The sequence below is a fragment of the Heptranchias perlo genome, chromosome 7 (assembly GCF_035084215.1).
Source record: "Heptranchias perlo isolate sHepPer1 chromosome 7, sHepPer1.hap1, whole genome shotgun sequence".
Taxonomy (NCBI): Eukaryota; Metazoa; Chordata; class Chondrichthyes; order Hexanchiformes; family Hexanchidae; genus Heptranchias; species Heptranchias perlo.
Window position 1 is genome coordinate 74,500,474 of NC_090331.1, and position 25,936 is coordinate 74,526,409.

The following is a 25,936-nucleotide window of genomic DNA, read 5'->3' on the forward strand; positions in this document are numbered from 1 at the left end:
GGCGCCCCACAAACGTCTGGTGACACAACTTTAATATTCATCACACACAACATCAATTCATGTTAACAATGATTGGCATGTTGAACACCTCAGTATGCTCATCGCAACAAGACACATCTGTGATGATGCTTAATATTGCCTTCTGTTCTCTTACAGGCCGTTCAACGACCGCAGTGGTGGGAGAGGGCGATTCCTCAAAGGAGGTCCCGGCCTCTGAGGGCGCACCGTCACATCTTAGCGAGCCATCCACCAGAGCAGATACTCAAACCTCGGTGGGTTATAGTAGTCGGTTAGTTGGGTTGGCACCTGGTGAGTCACCACACTCAAGCGAGCACGAGCAGACACTGATGGCAGGGGCAGCTGTGGAGAGTCTGCATCGGTGGGAGCACTCCTCTCCAGGCTCTGCTCAGCTGGACACAGATGCTGAACCCCGGGGGCCATCCTTTAAAAGGAGAATGATCGAGGGACTGCAACACATTTGCAAGGTGCTGGAATCATAGAATCATAGAATCATAGAAGTTACAACATGGAAACAGGCCCTTCGGCCCAACATGTCCATGTCGCCCAGTTTATACCACTAAGCTAGTCCCAATTGCCTGCACTTGGCCCATATCCCTCGATACCCATCTTCCCCATGTAACTGTCCAAATGCTTTTTAAAAGACAAAATTGTACCCGCCTCTACTACTGCCTCTGGCAGCTCGTTCCAGACACTCACCACCCTTTGAGTGAAAAAATTGCCCCTCTGGATCCTTTTGTATATCTCCCCTCTCACCTTAAATCTGTGCCCCCTCGTTATAGACTCCCCTACCTTTGGGAAAAGATTTTGACTATCGACCTTATCTATGCCCCTCATTATTTTATAGACTTCTATAAGATCACCCCTTAACCTCCTACTCTCCAGGGAATAAAGTCCCAATCTGTCTAACCTCTCCCTGTAAGTCAAACCATCAAGTCCCGGTAGCATCCTAGTAAATCTTTTCTGCACTCTTTCTAGTTTAATAATATCCTTTCTATAATAGGGTGACCAGAACTGTACACAGTACTCCAAGTGTGGCCTCACCAATGCCCTGTACAACTTCAACAAGATATCCCAACTCCTGCATTCAATGTTCTGACCAATGAAACCAAGCATGCTGAATGCCTTCTTCACCACCCTATCCACCTGTGACTCCACTTTCAAGGAGCTATGAATCTGTACTCCTAGATCTCTTTGTTCTATAACTCTCCCCAACGCCCTACCATTAACGGAGTAGGTCCTGGCCCGATTCGATCTACCAAAATGCATCACCTCACATTTATCTAAATTAAACTCCATCTGCCATTCATCGGCCCACTGGCCCAATTTATCAAGATCCCGTTGCAATCCTAGATAACCTTCTTCACTGTCCACAATGCCACCAATCTTGGTGTCATCTGCAAACTTACTAACCATGCCTCCTAAATTCTCATCCAAATCATTAATATAAATAACAAATAACAGCGGACCCAGCACCGATCCCTGAGGCACACCGCTGGACACAGGCATCCAGTTTGAAAAACAACCCTCGACAACCACCCTCTGTCTTCTGTCGTCAAGCCAATTTTGTATCCAATTGGCTACCTCACCTTGGATCCCATGAGATTTAACCTTATGTAACAACCTACCATGCGGTACCTTGTCAAATGCTTTGCTGAAGTCCATGTAGACCACGTCTACTGCACAGCCCTCATCTATCTTCTTGGTTACCCCTTCAAAAAACTCAATCAAATTCGTGAGACATGATTTTCCTCTCACAAAACCATGCTGACTGTTCCTAATTAGTCCCTGCCTCTCCAAATGCCTGTAGATTCTGTCCCTCAGAATACCCTCTAACAACTTACCCACTACAGATGTCAGGCTCACTGGTCTGTAGTTCCCAGGCTTTTCCCTGCCGCCCTTCTTAAACAAAGGCACAACATTTGCTACCCTCCAATCTTCAGGCACCTCACCTGTAGCGGTGGATGATTCAAATATCTCTGCTAGGGGACCCGCAATTTCCTCCCTAACCTCCATAGGTGCCACACGCACTCTCCACAATAGCACAGAGGATGGAGGAGTCCAGCATGAGTGGAATGGTGGCACAGGTGCAGGAGGGAATCTCTGAGATAGTGTCACAGGGACGTGAGCAACTGTCTGAGATAGTGTCGCACATAACTGCTGAAATGTCTGAGATAGTGTCACAGATAACTGCGGAAATATCTGAGATAGTGTCACAGATAACTGCGGAAATATCTGAGATAGTGTTGCAGGTAAGTGCGGGAATGTCTGCGATGGAGAGAAGGCTAGCCACCATTGAGCTTGAAGCACGGCTCACAAATGAGTCCATTCAGGCCCTGACAACGGCTGATCAGAGTCACGGTGAATAACATTCTGCTGCTTTAAACAGGCTGACAGATATTTTAGAAGTGGCCTTCCAGGGCATCACACATGTCCTCCAAACTGTTGTCCAGCAGAGTGGAAGGAGTGATGTGGTCCTGGCCCAGGGGAGGGATGATGGCGAAAGGGAACGTGGAAGTGGGGACGCCACTCAAAGTGTTCCCACGTCTCACCTCTTGCCCCCCACTCAACCAGTACCCGCAATGCTGCCTCCTCTCCAGGTGGCCGAGTTTGCCCCTGCACAGGTGCAGGTGGAGCAGTCTTTGGAGGGCAATGGCCGAAAGCATCTAAGCAGTCAGGGCATGGACATGAGCAACCTGCCACTACCACTGCTGCAGCCACAGGGGATGCACCACATAGAAGCGGTAGGAAGAGAAAGGCTAAGGATTTGTGATCACAAGGGTGTCTGACAGACTGTCATGTTTTTCATTTATATTTGTTTTTTGTTAAAGTCACATTAAATGTTATCATTCTCACCATTACTGCCACGTCTTGCCCATTCTTGACTGGCTTTTGTGATAGCGCCCTTTCATGTGCTTCACCATGATCGGCGACACTTGATGCCACCCAGTAGATCACTTTACAGCAACTATGTGTAGTTGCAGGGCTGTTTTGTGCAGGTAGGGGTGGGGAGACTAGTGTTGGCGCTGGTCTTTCCAGGTGGTGTGTGGACTGGACTCTTCTCACTTTCTGATCTTATGAGAACCATTCATTTATGAGTGACTCCCTGGCCTCACGAGCAGCCAGGTGAGCCACTGGTCTGCCCATGGGTTTGTCCTCCTCCTCCTGCTCCTCCTCAATGTGGATTGCAGATGTGGATGGTGGATGAGGGGATGGGGCCTCCTCAACCAGTACCCCTCTCTGTTGCAGCGACACCATCATCTGCAGCCAAGAGGCTGCTGGAAATCTTTCCCTCAAATCACTGGCTGCTCCTAGTAATTAGAAACCAGCTGCTGGAAAATTGGGTAGTTAAAATAACACAATCATTTGCTGCTGGTAGGTGGGAATTTGAAGAGTTTTCTGCATCTAAAATATAAAGTTGTTAGGACCCAGAGCCTTGAGTTGCTCCCCTGGCTTTAGTCGTCATACTTGCCAATATCCGGCCCCCACAACTACCCTCTTGAACTGAGAATAGAAAAGTGAGCACCATGCACTACTCCCTGGTGACCTGAACCTTTGATAGGACCCAAATGCACTGCTCCCTGACGACCTGAACATTGAATGGGAACCTAGGCACTGCTCTCTGGTAATCTGAACACTTTTCCAAGTGTTCACCGAATGGGTTTATCAAAATAATTTCAAAGTCTTTCTCAATTTTACTGATCTATATTTTCCAGGTTGTCCTCTAACCCTTCTGTAAATAATGAGATTTTGTGAGCTACTTTCCATTCCTCAGAAAACACTTCTAAATTGAGCAAACTTACAAAAATGTCCACTAGTTTTGGTCGCCAGCTCCTTTAAGACTTGTCAGAGCAAGCAGACTGGACCAGGTCCTTGGGGATTGAATTTCCATGGGAGGTGTGCCCGCTTATTTGCTGTAAGGGGCCCAGTAGTGTTTTAAATACCTTCCCGCCGGCTTTAATTGCCTCTGGGTTATGCGCATTCTTCAGTGTGTTGGAGCCGGGATTCCTGCCCGCTCTGGAAGATCCTGATTTTCTATGCCCCCGCCCCCAACGCACCCGGACTTTGGTTTTAAAATTGAGCCCTTTGTGCCCTCCTCACAGCTTACTTTCCCACCCATGAGGAAACATTTTTTTACGCAGCGAGTTGTTATGATCTGGAATGCACTGCCTGAAAGGGTGGTAGAAGCAAATTCAATAGTAACTTTCAAAAGGGAATTGGATAAATACTTGAAGGGAAAAAAATTACAAGCCTATGGGGAAAGAACAGGGGAATGGACTAATTCGATAGCTCTTTTAAAGAGCCGTCACAGGCACGATGGGCTGAATGTCCAAATCCTACTATGATACAATGATACGATGTCAAATGGAAGAGGTAATTGCAGAGTCTACAGCATGGAAATAGAACATTCAGCCCAACTGGTCTACGCCGGTGTTTATACTCCACATGAGCCTCCTTCCACTCTAATGACCTTTTCCCACCCTGCCCCCATATCCCCTTCTCCCCTTCTCCCTCAAGCCTGCACTTAAATGTGTCAATGCTATCTGTTTCAACCATTCTATGTGGCAGCCACATCCACATCCTCATCACTCTCTGAGAGAAGAAATCCCTCTTAAATTATTTATTTGTTCTTTTAGTGACTATTTTATATGTATGCCTGTCATGATAATTTATAAGAAAGTAAATATAATGGCTGCACCTTGATAAAAATTGCAATTTTGATATTAATAATTTTCCTGTTTGTTCCAGGTTCACAGCAAGGTGCATTGTCCTAACAATGAAAATGCACCGCTTGGTGTCACTGCTGGCTGTTCTTGGTGTAGTCCTCTCAAACTATGGGACAGAAGCGCAACAGGGTAAGGAGTCACTAAAATGAAAGTCACGAGCCTGAATCACTATCTGTGCTTAACAATGATGTTGGCATGTGAAGAGCAATCATGAACAGAGGGAAGACTATGCGATATCCTTCAGGAGTTTATTGCTGTCTGGTAAAATTCATTAAGAGATTCAAATAAAATGAGCAGAAACGTGAATGTGAATTCTCGGGGTCAATAATGCAAGACTTGCACAATGGCGATGGAGGCTTTGCCGGAAGGTGGTCCTTTTTTGAGCTGAGTGGCACTGTGACGAAAAGGTTTTTTATAACTGTGTTGGGTTATTGGTTTGAAAGCCTTATTTCTAAGGTCAGCATGTTAAGCCCACACAGAAAGTCCCTTGCAATACACAACAGCTAGATCAGCTGTCTGTTTGGGTTACAGAAGTGTAATTGGTAATTTTATGGCTAGATCCTGATGGACAACATGAAGCTTAATATGTTAATTGTTTAAATGACCCATTCTATCGTATTATTAAATCACAAATAAAAACAACAACTTGCATTGATAAAGCATCTTTAATGTAGGAAAACATTCCAAGGCGATTCACTGAGGCATGAGGAGAAATGGTCGACAAGCCAAAGAAAGCTAATAGGAGGGCTGGTCAAAAGTTTGGTCAAAGAGGTATGTTTTATAGGAGGAGAGGGAGGTGGAGAGGTTTAGAGATAGAATTCCAGAACTAGGGCCTCGGCAGCTAAAGCCACGACAACCGATAGGGCGATGTTGGGAGATTGTATGGCTGGAGGAGGTTCCAGAGACAGGGAGGGGTCAGGCCATGGATAGGTTTAAACATAAGAATATAAATTTTATATCTCAAGCATTGGGGAACCAGGAGCCAATGCAGGTCAGTTGGGACAGGGATGATGGGCGAGCATGACTTGATGTAGGATAGGATATGGACAGCAAAATTTTGGATGAGCTGAAGTTTGCAGAGAATAGGGGTTGGAGGCAAGCCAGAAGAGCATTGGGATAATCAAGTCTGGAAGTGACAAAGACATGAATGGGGGTTTCAATGGCAGATGGGTTGAAGTAACGGCAAAGGCAGGCAATGTTAGAGATGGAGTTGGATATTAGGGTTAAACAAGATGAAGAGGTTGCTAACAGTTTAGTTCAGCCTGCAATAGTGGCCTGAGAAGGGGATGGTTAGCTGGAGAAAATATAACACATTATAGATGTCAATTAATGTTAAAGATTGGTTGTAGGGAGCAGTTCCAGATGACTTGAGACTGTGGTTGCTTAAGTACCCGTGCAAGACATTCAAGTAGTTAAGTGGGTGTGATCATTTGGTGGGTTTGTGAGTGCTGATAAATATTTGCATAAGTCGGATGCTCCATGCCATCCAATTGGGGAGCCGCTCACCAAGCCAGCTATTCAGCCCACGTGTTGTGAGCCTGTGTCAGTACAACCCAGCAAAACTCAAGACAGCTGAGGACAGAGAGACTGAGGCTGGATTTTACTCCGGGGTGGGTTCACCACCGGAGGTAGGTCAGGGCAGGATTCCATCTCCCGTCCTGACCCTGCCATGACTGTAACCCATTTTCCTGGGTTGATGCTTATTAAAAATGTAGGGCGGTGGGATACTCACCACGCAGAGAGAGCTCACCCACTGCAAAGCCTCGAGAAGAAAGATGTCCTTAAAGGGGCAGAAGTTTTTAAAAAGGGGCTCTTACTGAGCTGCAGGCCTCCAGCTCCTGGGATGCTCAGTACAAGCCCCTTTCCTTCCAACATTAACAATAGAGGGTTTGCTGCTACTGGCCCAGGCTGTACCTCCTCCCATCTCAAGGTATTCCTGGGGTCAGCAGTAGTTGAGGCAGGAAAATCACCTTGTTTATGGACCCTCCATCATCACTTAAATGCAGCTGGTTGTCAAGGGGGGGGACAGCTGAGTTCCCTGCTGGGGCGGGGGCGGGGGGGGGTGGGGGTGGGGGTGGGGGTAAGGATAATACCTGGAGGCACTGGCAGGGATGTGAACCTGGTGGTGGTTTCCCTATCCCATTTTGTTTGATTTTCTGCCGCATTATCCAAGCGATATAGCAGAGAAAAAAGAACCCTAAGAATTAAAAATGTGCCAAAGTGAGTCACAAAGCCAAAGCTGATGGTCTTATTGAGGGTTTGTGACACAGTCGGGGAGACTGTGTGCAGTGATTGCGGACTTGGACAAGGGCCTAGATTATCCTCCGTGGCAATTTTTCTGCCAGAGGTTTGTTGGGCCATAACGTCCATTAGCTGATGAGACCCTGCTGTGATCTCATTCTATTTTGTTTCCCTACGTTTATTGTCATATTCAGGGTGGCTCCGTGCGATTAGCATTGTCTATTGGGAGCATGCTTCGGGAGGGGGAGGGTTGGAAACCGGCATTGCTGCAGCACATTACTGACCAGGCCTGTAACAACAGGAAGTAAGAAATTTGAACAGCACCTGCAAGAAGCACGTCTGAGACTGCTGAAGCAGGGCCCAGAACCCCCATGTTTTTCGACTTCTTCACAGAAATTTTTTTGGCTCAAAAAAGGGAAAGGAGGGAGCAGTAACATGGGACTGAAAGAAGGAGACCAACAAAAGGATTGATCCAGGTTCAATGAAAGGAAGTGGCCTTGGCAATGAGTGCCACCTCCACTAACCCCACACAGCAACTCATTGCTGAAGGAAGTTTGATGAGCTCACCAGGCTAACCAAGGTAAGAGGTGACAGTCTGAACTTTTAACATGGTAATAGGCATTTTTCACACGTGTAGTCACCTTGCCCTCAATGGTTGAATCCCATCTACAACTTATCAAAATGTGCGTGATGCACCACAAGATCCTTTACATCCCCTTCCTTTTCCTGTAAGTGTTCTTTCATTCATAGCTGAACATGAAAGGAAGCAGTAAAAGTCTCATCCCCATTAAGGAATGCTTATTGACATCTGGGTTGCATTCTATGTAGAGGGTTTTCACACTATCTGCTTTATTCTTAAAGATGAAAGTGGCCCATGATCAAAGGCAAAGAACAGCAACAGGTACACTTATCTGGCCTCTCGTTCCATATGAAGAGGAAACTATGGAAATCTTGGGCAGACATATAGGAGAAGCAGTAGAAGACAACGAAGTAGGAGACGAGAAGGCAGCCTAACATTCATCGTATCCTGTCTCTTCAGCTCCTGCAAGGGCACATTTAATCACAATACATTGTAAATGCTTATGGTTATACATTGTACTGAAAGTACAGTAGCCATTACACTGCTCAGCTAACCCTGATTTCTCTTCTTGAGTGGTAGAGTGGAGAAGGCTATCGCTCCTGCCCTCCCAGCAACTGGAGTTGGAATACAATCAAGTATCTCTCAGGGCTTCGCTGATCTGATTGATGCCATCTGGGCAGTTTTTTTGCTGCTCAGTGGTCAACTGGAGTCGAGGCCCAGTACTAGTGGCTTGGCAGATGTGTTTTGCCATGATGATGCTACCTTTCAGGACAATATGGCCCAAATATGCCTCCATTTTACCATTTGCTTTCAGAGCAGCTGGAAGAGGAAAATGGGTTGATGAAGCATTGCACCAAATCCTTCCCCTTAGCAATACTCGTAAACATTCTTCTCCGAAAATGAGGTCAGCAGCCAGAAACTCCAAATATTGTTCACCCTACGTTGCTGTGAAATTAACTGCCCAATTCCCCACCATTTCTGCTGGTGGCCTACGCATTGCTAAGAACAGTGGGATCCAAGAGGGGGTTCAACGCTGTTAGGCAGCCACCAACAGGCAGAACTGCATTTAAAGGAAACCTTTATAGGATCTTTAAATTGCAGGATGAGGTAGCTTTAGCATTGAAGAGAAGGATGTGAAGAGAAGGATGTGAAGAGGGGATGTGGGAAAAAAACACCCCAGTGAGAGCAGAGTGAACTTTACACTGGGTACTTCAGCTAGGTGGCAGATAAACCAGTGGAAACAGCCATGGTGGCATGATTAGTTCAGTATGCACAGTCCTCACAAGTGAGCTGATAAATTCACATGTGAGTGAGGGTCCTTTTTCAAAGAGAGAAGTGGTGCAACAAAATCTATTTTTCTATCTATTCATTTATTGATTTGAAAGCCTTATTTGTAAGGTCAGCACGTGAGTTGTTAAAACCTAAGCTCACACAGAAATAACAAGGCTCTTCCAGTACATGAGCTGTCTGTATGGGCTACACAAGTGTAAATTGATAATTCTTATGGCTAGATCCTGATGGACAATAGGAAGTTGAATATGTTAATTGTTTAATTATGAGCTTTCATATTAAACTAAAAACACCTTGGCCGGGAATTTACATGCCGTTTTTAGCATTTTATCTGTGCCAAGTTGGGGCATATTTGTGTTTTGGGCAATGAAATGGGGCATAGGCTGTTGACACCAGTTTGCACCCCAAAAGTATTTCCTCCAGGAGAGAAAATCTGAGCAGAACAGAATTATATATAATACATATAATAAAATCTGCAGTGCTAGGGGTTTAAGAAGATCGTTGTGGAGTGCTAGGGCATGGTGACTGAAGGTTCTGCCAATGATATTTCAGCAGAAAGAGGGACAGCGCACAGATGGCCAGAGCCAGAAAAGTGATGTTAATATCATATCACAACTCCATGTACTGCTTTCTGGTGCATCTTATCAGTGTTTGAAAATGCTGATATGTTTTACCTTTGAAAAGACAAATTAAAAATACATTGCAGAGCCTTCATCAGAAAAATGACACTTTCGAAAAAGTGTTATCTTCATGGCTATTACATCAGCATATCCAGGAATTTCTGTTGTGGTTTTAATTCAGGGATAACCATGCAGGAGAGTGGAAATTAAACTTTTGGCACCTGACCTAGTGCTAGCATCAGGCAATCCCAGATCTGGCATAACGCAGGTCAGATGAGAAGGTAAACTCTTCTACTCTTCCCCATCAAACATCTCTAGGTCAGGGAAAACATGAATTAACACCAAATTAAAGCTTCCTCCATCATGCTGAACCTAAACCATAGAAAGACACCTGCTACTGAGGCAGTGCGACATTTCCGCCTTTCACGCTGCCCATGTTTATGACACCTCAGAATTGCAATTTAGTGCTGAATTATGCGCAGTGCCACTAAAAACTTCAGACTCATTTCACTTAGACAGAAAGGGGAGACTTTTATCCCATCAACCTGAGCCCTGAAATGAAAGGATCACCCAGCTGCACCATCCCAGTCCCTGTTTTCCAGGCTAGATCCTCTGTCACAATATGAGTTCTACAGGGAATATTTCAATTTAGACATGATTGATATTTCTAAGAGATCCCTTCCAAGTTCATCATACTTATCATGACACTGTGATCATAGCTTTCCACTCCGAGGAGCCAACATCGCTAATCCTATATTCGGTGTTTGAAACCTGGATGGCATTCAGGCCTGTCAAAACAATCAAAATCACTGGAATGCTGCACTTTTCAGCACATGATTCACAATTGGTTACAGATGTTTGAAGCAGCATGTTACACTAAACTGGAAATACTGTACATTTTATTGGTTCTTTCGGGCCAAACTATGATTTATAAATTCTTTATTGGATACAATGTTCAGCGTGAAATATACTGTTTAAAATAATTGGGAAAAATCAGTCAGGTTTCCCACTCCTGATCGCTCTACAGTTGGGTCACAACGAAAATAGCCTGCTGGCACTCATTGTCTGGTCTAACACATGAAGAACAAAGTACCAGATAATAGTCTTCACCTCAGGATAAAAAATCTAAGGTAGGTCAGTGCCTTCAGTAGAGGAGGGAGAAGAGTTTTCAAAAAGTCATTTGAAAATTCATTTTAGCTTTGCAGATTTCCAGACTATCTGACGTTTACTAATTTGCTTAAATGCTCCAACAAATATTTCAAACTGCAGTGGAACATCCATTATTTCCCACTTCAATTATCAGCTTTCTATATTATCCCCTGAATTTTCATTGGAAAGTCTTGTGCAAGACTTCACCTTATTGCACAATCTATTAATACCTACCACAATTTGTATGACATTAAGTAATGCCAAAGCTTGGACTAGCCTTTATTCCCATACTTAAGAGTATTGATAACACATGTGCAAGACTAAAGTCTAGGAACTCATGATTATCTATCAATTTCCATTATATAACAGGTGTCTCCTTCATTATGCCAGTTAACGGAGGATCAATTGTGTTCATTTTCGTTGCATTCTCTGAGTGGCCCTATGCGCACTAGCTCAGTGTTGCAGTCGGTATTGGTTTTACATACATACAGATCTATTGGTCTTCATAACTCAAGTGTATTAAACCCTAACTATATCTAATTTTCTTTTCCTTTTAGAACTCACTCCACAGTAGCTGAGCTCCTGCTCATAACTGCCATCCTTGCAATATTACTGAGGCTGCAGTATGCACATGTTACTTTACTATCCATTTACATCTACCTTCATCTATAGTGCCATTCTGGATTATCTCCCTTGATTTCAAATTCTGGATCCCATTATCTCCTCTGATTTAAAATTCTTGGGCGCACACTACTCCAGTTGTCTCCAAAAATCTAGGTTTCCTCTTTAATGTCAAATATTTCTTTTTGATATGTATGGTGCTTGTATATTTCTAACTGAACACAAGATGGTCACCTGTTGGGAGTAAGCACATTGTAGCAATTACACTTCTGTTGCATCACTTTGTTATTCTTTGATGGAAGATTTTAGAGGATTTTGGAAATAAAAACAGCTACTTATTACCCCACCAATTAGAGTGTTTATTTGGACATGAGACCTTCTCAACTACTCTTAACTCTATAAAGCTAATTCTGTGCAAGATTTGAATACTGCTTGCATATCAGGGAGGATCTTTAGGGATCTTTCTTGTCTCTTTCGCACTGTTTTATCAAGAATACTATAGTATTTGTTCCCATGAAATTTATTTTCTTCTTCCTCCCAAACTCACCATCTACATGCAATTTCTTCTCCCTTTATCTTCACTATATTGAAATCAGGACTAATCACACCACCCCCTACCCTAAATTATTATTTCCCAGGGCTTGAAAACTGTGGAACTCCTTACCTCCTCAATCTTACCTTCCTCTTACAATCTATAGACTTTCAGTATCATCTAACCACTGATTCTGGAATTATTTTACTTTTTTTCCTACTCTTTTCGACCTTGGTTCTGTGTATTACTATAGGCCTCGGCCTCAGCCAAGTTCCTCAGTAATGGCTGCCATGTTTCCCTACATTACAAAAGTACTTCATTGGCTATAAAGCACTTTGAGATGTCCTGAGGATATGAAAGGCACTATATAAACGCAAGTCTTTTCCTTTTTAAAATATTGTTTTGAGTTACCTGTTTTAACACGTTATCTTTTACATTTGTCTTTCTCTTTAAAGAGCAAGAATCAGCTGACCTAATTTTCCTAATTGATGGATCAAGTAATTTGGGAAGGGATGAATTTCAGTTCATACATTCTTTCATCGCAAATTTCATTGAAGATCTCAATATTGGCCCCGATGCCATCCAAATTGGCGTGGTGCAATACAGCAACACCCCCAGTACTGAGTTCTATTTAAACACGTACCCCACAAAAACAAAGGTCCTCAATGCCATGAAAAATCTTCGACAGAAAGGGGGAGGTGAAGCCAATATTGGAAAGGCATTCCAGTTCCTGGTCGACAATCACTTTATTCCATCAGCCGGGAGCAGGGAAGCAGAGGGGGTTCCTCAGGTGATGGTCCTTGTAACTTCAAGACAGTCCAGTGATGATTTCAGACGGGGAATGTTTCCAATAAAAAAACGTGGCATGTTTACGTTTGTTGTCGGGGTGCGAGATGCCGTTGCAGCTGAAACCGAACAGATAGCTACCGACCCTTCGTTTTCTATGCTAGCTCCCAATGTCCAAAGGATGGCTGCCATACGAGAACAATTGATGCCACTGTTTTCATTGGTAGCCAGGAAACAATTGGTTATAGAGGTGCAAGAACCTGAGATTGAAGGTGCGTAGCTTCCAATAGTTTTAAATGCTTTTTTTTAATTGCAGATTTAATAATTATAAAAATGACTTTGAACAAAATTCATGACATTCTCCATAATCAAACAGCTTTGCTTGAACACAGGATTTCACTTTGGAGAGAAGTTGGCCTTTTCAAAGATAAATATCAGGGATCAGAAAGGTTGGGCTTCTAGAGTTGTCACCTGACTAGTTTTAGACAAGGCAGTTGGGTTTGTGAGTGAGCTGTGAGGAAATTTTAAAAATGTAAACTAGATACCAAAAGCTTTTTTTTAAAAAAAAGTCAATTTTTCCACTTACCTCTATGTCTTGGGATGCCGATCTCATATTTAATATATTACGACAAGTTCATATGAACATAGGAACAGGAGTAGGCCATTAAGCCCCTCAAACCTGTTCCGCCATTCAGTGAAATCATGGCTGATCTGTATCCTAACTCCATCCACCCGCCTTGGCTCCATATCTCTTAATACCCTTGGCTAGCAAAAATCTCTGGAGTTTAGAAGAATGAGAGGCGATCTCACTGAAACATATAAGATTCTGAGGGAGCTGGACAAGGTAGAGGCTGAGAGGTTGTTTCCCTTGGCTGGAGAGTCAAGAACTAGAGGGCATAGTCACAGGATAAGGAGTCAGCCATTTAAGACTGAGATGAGGAAGAATTTCTTCATGCAGAGGGTTGTGAATCTTTGGAATTCTCTACCCCAGAGGGCTGTGGATGCTCAGTCGTTGAGTATATTCAAGGCTGAGATCGATAGATTTTTGGACTGTAGGGGAATCAAGGGATATGGGGATTGGGCAGGAAAGTGGAGTTGAGGTTGAAGATCAGCCATGATCTGATTGAATGGCGGAGCAGGCTCGAGGGGCCAAATGGCCTACTCCTGCTTCTAATTCTTATGCTCTTATGTTCTTATTCTTATAACTATTTGCATGAAAATAATTCTTCTAACCTTCCTATGCTGCTAGTACGAAGCCTAAATTTATACTTTATGATTAAGAAATATGAGTTGAAGCAAAAGTTTCCATTATTGAACTAACCTAAAATTATTTTGCAGCTCAAGTCAGCAAGAGGGACATAGTATTCCTGATCGATGGCAGCTCCAGTGTGGGAAATGCTAACTTTTTGCAAATTTGCGAATTTATCTTAAATATAGTCGACAAATTTGAAATTGGACCAGATTCTGTGCGAGTTGCCGTGGTACAGTACAATGATGTTGCAACGACTGAATTTCACTTAAATACTCACATGACAAAATCTGCTTTGCAAACTGCTGTGAAAAGACTCAGACTGAGAGGCCATTGGGCACTTAACACTGGCGCAGCACTAGACTACGTCTTTAAAAACCACTTTACCAGAGCTGCAGGAAGTAGGAAAGAGGATGGTGTTCCCCAGTTTTTGGTGCTCATCACTGGAGAAAGGTCAAGGGATGATGTCAAACGACCTGCAGATGCCCTGAAGCGAGCTGCTGTAATGACCTTTGCCATAGGAGCCATGAATGCAGATCCGGCACAGCTAACAGAAATCGCAATTGACTCCAGTTTGGTCTTCAATGTTGACAAATTCCAAAATCTGCCAGAGGTACAGGAACAGGTGATGACACCACTGTCAACATTGGCTGGTGTAACCATAGTTTATGAGCAACCAACTGCTCCAGTTAAAAAAGGTATCTGATGTTTTAGCAGCTACTCTGGTTGGGTTTGAAAGACTTAAACAACTATTATTGAACACAACAGTAAGAAATGATATAATTCTTGTGCATGAACTTATTATACATTAAAGCATTCAGATTTACTAAAGTAAAACAGTACTGTAGGGGGAATTGCATTCAATGGTTACTTGCTTTCGCTTCAGTTTCCCAAATTGTGTTTAAGTGAAGCTTACTTTCAACGCATGAATGTCAACTGCATGCTTCACTTACTGAGCCACGGAGATTGAGGTTTCATTCACATCAAACTCACTGGGCATTGCATTCGAAAGATAATAACAAATTGCTGCATGACAATTATTGCCAATGAATGGATATGTTCTCTATGGGTTGTCCTGTCTGACATCAGTGGACACTCAGTTGTAAAATCTCGCTAAAAAAAGTCACAATAAGAATAAAACCGGACGGACCACCCAGCATCAGACCACTAGGCACCGGACACGACAAAGGCAAACCAAGCCCAGTCAACCCTGCAAGGTCCTCCTCACTAACATCTGGGGACTTGTGCCAAAATTGGGAGAGCTGTCCCACAGACTAGTCAAGAAACAGCCTGACATAGCCATACTCACATAATCATATCTTTCAGCCATTGTCCCAGACCTTTCCATCACCATCCCTGGGTATGTCCTGTCCCACCGGCAGGACAGACCCACCAGAGGTGGCAGTACAGTGATATACAGTCAGGAGGGAGTGGCCCTGGGAGTCCTCAACATTGACTCTGGACCCCAGGAAATCTCATGGCATCAGATCAAACATGGGCAAGGAAACCTCCTGCTGATTACCACCTACCGCCCTCCTTCAGCTGGTGAATCAGTCCGCCTCCATGTTGAACACCACTTGGAGGAAGCATTGAGGGTAGCAAGGGCACAGAATGTACTCTGGGTAGGGGACTTCAATGTCCATCACCAAGAGTGGCTTGGTAGCACCACTACTGACCGAGCTGGCCGAGTCTGAAAGGACATAGCTGCCAGACTGGGCCTGCGGCAGGTGGTGAGCGAACCAACACGAGGGAAAAACTTACTTGACCTCGCCCTCACCAATCTACCTGTCGCAAATGCATCTGTCCATGACAGTATTGGTCGGAGTGACCACTGCACAGTCCTTGTGGAGACAAAGTCCCGTCTCCGCACTGAGGACACCATCCAATGTATTGTATGGCACTACCACCGTGCTAAATGGGATAGATTCAGAACAGATCTAGCAGCTCAAAACTGGGCATCCATGAGGCGCTGTGGGCCATCAGCAGCAGCAAAATTGTATTCCAGCACAATCTGTAACCTCATGGCCCAGCATATTCCTCACTCTACCATTACCAACAAGCCAGGGGATCAACCGTGGTTCAATGAGGAGTATAGAAGAGCATGCCAGGAGCAGCACCAGGCGTACCTAAAAATGAGGTGCCAACCTGGTGAAGCTACAACTCAGGACTACATGCATGCTAAACAGCGGAAGCAACATGCTATAGACAGAGCTAAGCGATTCCACAACCAACGGATCAGATCAAAGCTCTGTAGTCCTGCCACATCCAGTCGTGAATGGTGGTGGACAATTAAACAACTAACGGGAGGAGGAGGCTCTGTAAAGATCCCCATCCTCAATGATGGCAGAGTCCAGCACGTGAGTGCAAAAGACAAGGCTGAAGCGTTTGCAACCTTCTTCAGCCAAAAGTGCAGGTTAAAATAGAAGATAGAGGGAATGTACCGGGACGTCGGTGGGTAAGTCTCCCAGTCGATTTTAACTGCTTGCCCACATGGGTTCCGTTGGGTGAGTAGGGTTAAAATCAGGCCCTATGGTAGAAGACTATCCAGAACCACTGCCAGAATGCAGACCTGCAGAATACAAAGTTAATGAGGTTGGGAAAAGCAGGAGGTTTTTCCAAAACACCAACATACTTCAAGTCTTAGCATAGCTGGACAAATGGCTTCTTGGTATTGGATATGTAGAACAATATAAGTGCCACTTGTCTACCTGACGGGAGTCTTAAGTGTTCAGACTTCAAGAATTATCTCCGTACCTTCAGAAATAAATCCAGTTACTTCACAAATCTAACATTAAGGGCAAATTCTGCATTTATTTTATCGAACTTAAAAATATTTCAAGTTATGTTGCAATATAGTGTGTTTGTAACTGTGTATTTCATTTGGCAATTGTAACAGAAATAGACAAGAGAGACATTGTCTTCCTTATTGATGGGTCATTTCATGTTGGAAGCACCAATTTACCTGCGATCCGTGACTTCATCACAAGAATAATTGAGGCCTTTGACATTGGAAGTGACAGGGTGCAGGTAGGTCTGGTACAGTACAGCAATGTTGCAGAGCCTGAGTTCTTTCTAAACACCTACTCATCAAAAGATGAACTTCTCTCTCACATAAGAAGACTCAGACTGAAAGGTGGCACAGTGCTCAAGACTGGAGCCGCACTGGACTATGTCCTTAAATACCTTTTTACCAAGTATTCAGGAAGTAGAAAAGAGGAAGGTGTTCCCCAGTTCCTGGTACTTATTACTGGTGGAAAATCGAGAGATGATATGAAACAGCCATCAGATGCCCTGTTACAAGCTGGTGTTACAACTTTAGCCATTGGAGCTCAGAATGCAATAAAACAACAGCTACAAGTGGTTAGTTCAGACCCCAGTTTGGTTTTTGGCGTGAAGGAGTTCCGTTCCCTTCCAGAGATACAACAGGAAGTGCTATTACCATTGTCAACTCTGACTGGTGTGAGGAAAACTTCTGAACTGCTGACAACTCCAGCTACCAAAGGTAACTGCATTTTGAACAACTGCGCCTAGGTCAAACTGTCTTGCGCTGCAATAAATTAATAGGAAAGTCTCGGCTCTAAACAATCTACTCTTCTCTCTGAACACTCTATCATCATTCAGTTCCCAGCAACCATTGATTTTTATTGTTTCACCCACACAAAAAAAGCAGTGTTTATTATTTTGGAGAGATTGTAAGATGGTTTTGTCAGAAGATCATAGCATCTCTGCATGGTGCTGACTGAAATACATGCAGAAGCAAGTAACAAAATGTCCTTATATTAGGGTATTTATATAGTAGCAGGTATAAACCAGCTATTTTTAAACTTTTTCAATTTTCACTGCTCTCCTGAAGTTGAAGGAGGTAATTTTGACTTTGTACGATAGTCTAAAATGGGTGACAGCGATCAGCCGCTCATTTTACATCTCTCCCGATTTATATTTCCGTTGAAGTCAGTGGAAATAAAAATCGTGAGAGTTGTAAATCGGGCTGCCGATTCGCTATCACCCATTTTAGACTATCGCACAAAGTCAAAATTCCCCCTGAAGAGTCTTGCTGAGGTTCTGGCAGTCCCCCAGTATGTTGCTATGTGGCCATGTGCAAGTCTGGATGGTCATTGCCGGTAGGCTACATGACTATTGGAAGCATAAATTGCAGTCCACACCTGCCCTCAACTGATGTCCACATACATGTACTTTCTACCATGAGTCACTAGATAATGATCAGGAGCAGGAGTTTTGGTTGCTTTTTCTCAACTCTAACCCAGCAGTGCTGAGGCAAGTTCTAGTGTGCCTTCAATGTACTGAATAAGACCAGCTAACCCAGCACAAATCAGATATTGAATCTTAGACCTTCCTGGACTCCATGGCTCAATACTCTTCCATATGGTGCATTTACTCAATGAGTCATTGGAGTGGAAAGCCAGTGATTAAACAAAGGGGCAGTTTCTTTGCCTTAGTGATCAACCAGATTAAAGGCTTCTTCTGTGGTAGTGGAGGGTGTCTAAGACTCCTCACATGGTCCACTGTGCCTCCCCTTTATAAATCTGGTCTGGTCTATATGAAATAGATGGGTCAGCACTGAGGGAGCGCTGCACCGTCGGGGGGGCAGCACTGAGGGAGCGCTGCACCGTCGGGGGGGCAGCACTGAGGGAGCGCTGCACCGTCGGGGGGCAGCACTGAGGGAGCGCTGCACCGTCGGGGGGCAGCACTGAGGGAGCGCTGCGCCATCGGGGGCAGCACTGAGGGAGCGCTGCACCATCGGGGGGGCAGCAGTGAGGGAGCGCTGCACCGTCGGGGGGGCAGCACTGAGGGAGCGCTGCACCATCGGGGAGGCAGCAATGAGGGAGCGCTGCACCATCGGGGGGGCAGCACTGAGGGAGCGCTGCACCGTCGGGGGGGCAGCACTGAGGGAGCGCTGCACCATCGGGAGGCAGCACTGAGGGAGCGCTGCGCCGTCGGGGGGTCAGCACTGAGGGAGCGCTGCACCGTCGGGGGAGCAGCACTGAGGGAGCGCTGCACCATCGGGGGAGCAGCACTGAGGGAGCGCTGCACCATCGGGAGGCAGCACTGAGGAGCGCTGCGCCGTCGGGGAAGCAGCACTGAGGGAGCGCTGCGCCGTCGGGGGGTCAGCACTGAGGGAGCGCTGCACCGTCGGGGGAGCAGCACTGAGGGAGCGCTGCACCGTCGGGGGAGCAGCACTGAGGGAGCGCTGCACCATCGGGAGGGCAGCACTGAGGGAGCTCTGCACCGTCGGGAGGGCAGCACTGAGGGAGCGCTGCACCGTCGGGGGGGCAGCACTGAGGGAGCGCTGCACCGTCGGGAGGGCAGCACTGAGGGAGCGCTGCACCGTCGGGGGGGCAGCACTGAGGGAGCGCTGCACCATCGGGGGCAGCACTGAGGGAGCGCTGCACCATCGGGGGCAGCACAGAGGGAGCGCTGCACCGTCGGGGGGGCAGCACTGAGGGAGCGCTGCACCGTCGGGAGGGCAGCACTGAGGGAGCGCTGCACCGTCGGGGGGGCAGCACTGAGGGAGCGCTGCACCATCGGGGGCAGCACTGAGGGAGCGCTGCACCGTCGGGGGAGCAGCACTGAGGGAGCGCTGCACCATCGGGGGAGCAGCACTGAGGGAGCGCTGCACCATCGGGAGGCAGCACTGAGGGAGCGCTGCGCCGTCGGGGAAGCAGCACTGAGGGAGCGCTGCGCCGTCGGGGGGTCAGCACTGAGGGAGCGCTGCACCGTCGGGGGAGCAGCAGTGAGGAAGCGCTGCACCGTCGGGGGAGCAGCACTGAGGGAGCGCTGCACAATCGGGGAGGCAGCAGTGAGGGAGCGCTGCACCATCGGGGGGAGCAGCACTGAGGGAGCGCTGCACCATCGGGGGGGCAGCACTGAGGGAGCGCTGCACCGTCGGGAGGGCAGCACTGAGGGAGCGCTGCACCGTCGGGGGGGCAGCACTGAGGGAGCGCTGCACCGTCGGGGGGCAGCACTGAGGGAGCGCTGCACCATCGGGGGGGCAGCACTGAGGGAGCGCTGCACCATCGCGGGAGCAGCACTGAGGGAGCGCTGCACCGTCGGGGGGCAGCACTGAGGGAGCGCTGCACCATCGGGGGGCAGCACTGAGGGAGCGCTGCACCATCGGGAGGCAGCACTGAGGGAGCGCTGCACCGTCGGGAGGGCAGCACTGAGGGAGCGCTGCACCATCGGGAGGCAGCACTGAGGGAGCGCTGCACCGTCGGGAGGGCAGCACTGAGGGAGCGCTGCACCGTCGGGAGGGCAGCACTGAGGGAGCGCTGCACCGTCGGGGGGGCAGCACTGAGGGAGCGCTGCACCATCGGATGCAGCACTGAGGGAGCGCTGCACCGTCGGGGGGTCAGCACTGAGGGAGAGCTGCACCGTCGGGAGGGCAGCACTGAGGGAGCGCTGCACCATCGGATGCAGCACTGAGGGAGCGCTGCACCGTCGGGGGGTCAGCACTGAGGGAGAGCTGCACCGTCGGGAGGGCAGCACTGAGGGAGCGCTGCACCATCGGGAGGGCAGCACTGAGGGAGCGCTGCACCGTCGGGGGGGGCAGCACTGAGGGAGCGCTGCACCGTCGGGAGGGCAGCACTGAGGGAGCGCTGCACCGTCGGGAGGGCAGCACTGAGGGAGCGCTGCACTGTCGGGAGGGCAGCACTGAGGGAGCGCTGCACCATCGGATGCAGCACTGAGGGAGCGCTGCACCGTCGGGGGGGGCAGCACTGAGGGAGCGCTGCACCGTCGGGAGGGCAGCACTGAGGGAGCGCTGCACCGTCGGGAGGGCAGCACTGAGGGAGCGCTGCACCGTCGGGAGGGCAGCACTGAGGGAGCGCTGCACCGTCGGGAGGGCAGCACTGAGGGAGCGCTGCACTGTCGGGAGGGCAGCACTGAGGGAGCGCTGCACCATCGGATGCAGCACTGAGGGAGCGCTGCACCGTCGGGGGGGGCAGCACTGAGGGAGCGCTGCACCGTCGGGAGGGCAGCACTGAGGGAGCGCTGCACCGTCGGGAGGGCAGCACTGAGGGAGCGCTGCACTGTCGGGAGGGCAGCACTGAGGGAGCGCTGCACCATCGGGGGCAGCACTGAGGGAGCGCTGCACCGTCGGGAGGGCAGCACTGAGGGAGCGCTGCACCGTCGTGGGAGCAGCACTGAGGGAGCGCTGCACCGTCGAGGGAGCAGCACTGAGGGAGCGCTGCACCGTCGGGGGAGCAGCACTGAGGGAGCGCTGCACCGTCGTGGGAGCAGCACTGAGGGAGCACTGCACCATTGGGGGGAGCAGCACTGAAACAGTAGAAACTAAAGAACTCTCAGCTGATCTCTTCATGTCACTATTGGTTGGTGTCCTTCTTAGACAGAAAAGGTAGAGTTGGTAAGGTAGGAAATTATCCTTCTGACCAACAGGCCTGTGTTTTGTAAATCTGAATGGATCCTCTGTATGGCTGGATGAAAGGGTCTTAAATTGCCCTTGGCTACAGATAAACTCCTGGAGCTTCCCATCTCCATCATGTAATTTATGGTCTAGTTCAGTGGTGTCCAAAAGAAATTGCTGACTAGCCATAGATGTGGCTATATGATGCTGTTTTAGCCACAGGCACTAATTTTAGTAGAAAACACCCTACATCAATTTACATACTTCGCATGTATATATTTTATTTATCGAACATCGACCAGCATTCAGTAACCAAGGAAGTAAAGCACTCACAACAATCAAAAAACATCACCTCACTCTGCCTTTCATCTTACCATTTTACCAACAAATGCACAAATGGTTAAAGTACACATGCATACGTTGTGCAAATACGAGTACTGAGATCACATGCCCAATAACTGTGTCTATTTCTCATTTTTTATTTACTCAGAAATGCAATTAGCCACATCGGTCTCGTTCAACAAGTGTTGTAAATTGTTCACTTTCTTTACAGCAGAAGCTATATTATAACACTATATTATAACACTATATTTGCTACCTCAGAGTTCTCCCATAGCAAGAACAGGGAGATCTTGGGAAAGAATTACATACCTGAATAATTAATGGCACTTCCTCTATAAATGGAAGAAAAATCATGTCATCCAAGAGGGAGACTATTAGTTTCTACCTTCTGACTCATGGTGGATGCTCATCACAGCAAAAAAAATTAACAAGAAAAAAACGTTTTCACAGATCACCGCCACCTACCCACCCTCTCGCTACATCTGTCAATCTTTTCTTCTTCCTGGACAGAGTGGGCTATGAACCCGTTTATACTGTCTGCATCAATGCCCTTTCACAGCAACTTATTCCAGCTGAGCAGAGCCTGGTCATGGGTTGTGCAGCAGCAATCTTGGGCTCTCTAAATGCAGATCTGTAGAATACAAAGTGGCTCAATGCTAGAACAGAACGGGTGAGATTGAGTGTAGGAAGAGTACTTCCCCAAACAACTTAGCTCAAACCTTGGCTGCATGGTTTCACTGCCAATCAGAGTGTAGAACAATTGAAACGGTTTGTCTACCTGGCAGTTGGGTGCATGTGTTCAGAATTCAATGTAACATCTCTACTTGAAAAATGAATACAACTTTGCCTAATCAAGTCACTTCATAAATTTAATACAAATCATGCATTTCATTTGTAGAACTTATAAATATTTGTGTGTATTTCCTGTTTTTAGATGTAACAGAAGCATACAAGAGCGATATTGTGTTCCTAATTGATGGATCATTTCAAGTTGGAAGCACAAATTTACCTGCGATCCGTGACTTCATCACAAGAATAATTGAGACCCTCGATATTGGAAGTGACAGGGTGCGGGTAGGTCTGGTACAGTACAGCGATGTTGCAGAACCTGAGTTCTTTCTAAACACCTACTCATCAAAAGATGAACTTGTCTCTCATCTAAGAAGACTCAGATTGAAAGGTGGCACAGTGCCCAAGACTGGGGCTGCACTGGACTACGTCCTTAAATACATTTTTACCAAATATTCAGGAAGTAGGAAAGAAGAAGGTGTTCCCCAGTTTCTGGTACTTGTTACTGGTGGAAGATCAAGAGATAATATCAAACCGCCATCAGATGCCCTGCTACGAGCTGGTGTGATGACTTTAGCCATTGGAGCAGGGAATGCAGTAAAACAAGATCTACAAGATGCTGCTTTGGATTCCAGTTTGGTTTTCAATGTGAAGGATTTCCGTTCCCTTCCAGAGATACAACAGAAAGTGCTATTACCATTGTCAACTCTGACTGGTGTGAAGATAATTTCTGAACTCCCGACAATGAGCAGTAGAAAAGGTAATTGAATTTTAAACTATTGTACTTTGACAAAAATGTCTTGCATTGCTATAAATGAATAGGAATTGCTAGGCTGCTAGGAATTTCTACTCTCTGAATACTCCTTCGTTACTCAGTTCCCACCAACAATATATTACTCCTTTGTCCACAAAGTGTGTATTATTTTGGAGAGATTGTTAGAGGGATTTGTCAGCAGATCATGGTATCACACCATGGTACTTACTAAAATGCATGCAAAAAGGTTACAAATGTCAATATATTGGGATTTTTATAAAACAGCTGTTTTAAACCTATCCAATTTTTTCTTCTTTGGTCCTGCTGATTGTAGGGCAGATTCAGTGATCTAAATTAAATTTGACAGTGTGAGATTCTGCACTACTGGGTGCAGTGAGGTCAGCTCGTGAATACACCTTGAACATGCTTTGTGCCTGTTTTTCACATGCATCGGGGCTGCTATGATTATCAGGGGCTATCCAGAGAACAGTAGCTCTTAAAGGGCTTCTGCTCCCACATCAAGGCGCCTATTTTTCTGGCTGCAGAAAATCTACTAAATCAGCAGTGCAACGCATGGGAAAATGGCTTGCATTACCTCTTTGTCGAAGAAAGCTTTAATATTCTGGGGCAAGAGATATAGCAGAGGAAAATAGCCATATTTGGGTTTGAAGGTAACTCTTCTCTGTGACATAAATGCAACAAGCATGGCAGGAGGTCGCTCATCCAGTCAGTGCTGTCTCTACATCTGTAGGTTGTGGGGGTAGATGAAGAAAATTTTCTCCATGCAGAGGAAAAGTGCGAAGGTAAGTCTGGCCACAATCTGCCCATTCAAAATAAGTCTTTGTCGTTAGCATGTGTGCCACAAGCACTGCGCTCCAACGATGGTGGAGCATCGGCAAAGGAGCACGGGGCGCACTGACACAATCTTTCAGATTTTTTACAGCTAGATTTTTTCACACTGAAGTACCACGTAGAAGGAACACAAGATTAGGTAGGAGACGACACACAACATATATTGTCATCAAGGGGGAAGCACTGAGGAAGCAAATATTAATAGCCCATACACTAATCATTAGTTGTGAAATAAACTACTTTATCTCAACGTAGTTCTGAATGTTCTTTTTGTTTGTAATGGAGGGAATGTTGTTCACCAGGCCATAGTATTGTGCTCAATACAATAGGACTGTTCATACAAAGGTCACCAGAGTTCTTTGGAAACATGAGCTTAATTTTACTTGTGTTCCACATCTGTTTATGGATTTCTCAAGTAGTTGTGGCTATAGTCGGTATTCTTGCTCCCCTAGCAGCGACCCACCCGTTCTGCCCACTCCATCAAATAATGGTGGCACGGCGGTCCGCCATATAATGAAGAGACTGTGGCTGCTCCCAGGATATTGCACATTCACTTACATGATTCTGCTCTCATTGTCCAAGGCCACCTGCACGGTAATGCAATAGAAGCCTTTTCTATTCACATAAGCCATGGGGCTGTTGCTGGGGACCTGGATGGCCATCTATGAGGCCCTGTACCTTGGGGAAACCTTTCAGCTGGTAAAAGTGTGGTGGTCTCTCATTCTGCTGCCTCCTTTCAATAGGGGAAGCGAGGAAAATGTTTTCCTTGGCAAACAAATTTTCCTTCACTTGTTTAATGCGTTGGTGCTCAGAGGACTAAATGATCTGGACAATGTCTCTGGTGGTTGCTTGAAAAGATCTGGGATTGTAGATATCCCAGATATCTAGATTGTGGTCACTTTCAAAAACCAGGGGCAGAGCTGTCCTTGTGGTGGAAATTGTCTGGAGGTCTTACTTGAAGAGACAACATAACTCAGGTGAGAGCATCCCTTGTGAATCCCAGGTGACAAAGACAAGTATCTTCAGACTTACCCAGGTAGGTATGCCTAGACCTAAACAAGTGGCTCCAGGGAGAAGGATGCATAGATGCCAAACATCTTGGATGCAATCGCACTTGCCTTTCTTCCCTCCACAGAAACTTCTGCTTCTCCTCCAAATACGAATGACCAAAAGAATTCCCATGCTGAACAATTTGCTTGCTGCAAATGAAGTGGCAGTGTTCACCAAAACTTTTGTGGGGAAAGGATTGTAATGCAAAAATAAAACCACAGCACCGAACATCAGCAGGAAGTTTTGCATCAAGAATTCTGCAGAACCCCTAATCCACAAGCCAAAGAAACACAGCTCCAGAAGCAATAATAAACAATTAAACACATCTTTAAGAAAGAAACTCCGAAAGGACAGAGCAACAAACCCAGCAGTTCCTGCTTTATATTGGTTAAATAAAAGTTAGTGACTTCAGCATGGGACCAGATTAAATAAGATTGAATTAAGAGGTGTAATGAGGCTCTTGCTTGTCCCTTGGAAGGCCTTCAAAAAATGGAGAGCAGCCGGGGAACGGAGAGGAGCTGGGAGGGAGGGAGAGATCATGGGCTGGGAGGAGATCGGGGGTCGGTGATTGGGGGGGGCGGAGAGGACATCACAGGCCGGGAGGAGATCAGTGGGGGGGAGAGGACATTGCGGGCCAAGAGGAGATGGGGGGGGTAGGGCGGATCGCGATTGGGGGGGGGGAAATCGGATTGCAGGGACGACGTCTCCGATCTCGGGGAGGGAAGCAGGTTTGCTTGGGAGCCCAGTGGGAAGCACTCTTGCTCCTCCTGGCCCACAAGCAGTGCGGAAAAGCATTTACCCACTGGATCTGGCCTTTCTCGTCTCCCTTGAGCTGCCGGGTTTCCTGAGCCCTGGGAAACCCAGCCCACAGCCATTAAATTTAAAACTGTGCTAAAATTTGAGGCATGCAGCCTCATTAAAATATTTAAATGATGGGCCCGCCTCAGCAGAGCAG

The 25,936-nt window shown here is 46.6% G+C and overlaps 1 protein-coding gene across 1 annotated transcript in view; it reads left to right on the forward strand.

The window, feature by feature from the left end:
- LOC137324045 (uncharacterized) overlaps positions 1-25,936 on the forward strand; it is a 238,230-nt gene that overhangs the window by 19,568 nt on the left and 192,726 nt on the right. Inside the window, exons 2-7 of the mRNA XM_067988215.1 lie at positions 157-272; positions 4,768-4,874; positions 12,234-12,836; positions 13,903-14,511; positions 16,710-17,315; positions 22,471-23,085. Coding sequence (XP_067844316.1) covers positions 4,796-4,874; positions 12,234-12,836; positions 13,903-14,511; positions 16,710-17,315; positions 22,471-23,085 — 2,512 coding nt within the window. The 5' untranslated portion in view covers positions 157-272; positions 4,768-4,795. The remainder of the gene's footprint in view (positions 1-156; positions 273-4,767; positions 4,875-12,233; positions 12,837-13,902; positions 14,512-16,709; positions 17,316-22,470; positions 23,086-25,936) is intronic.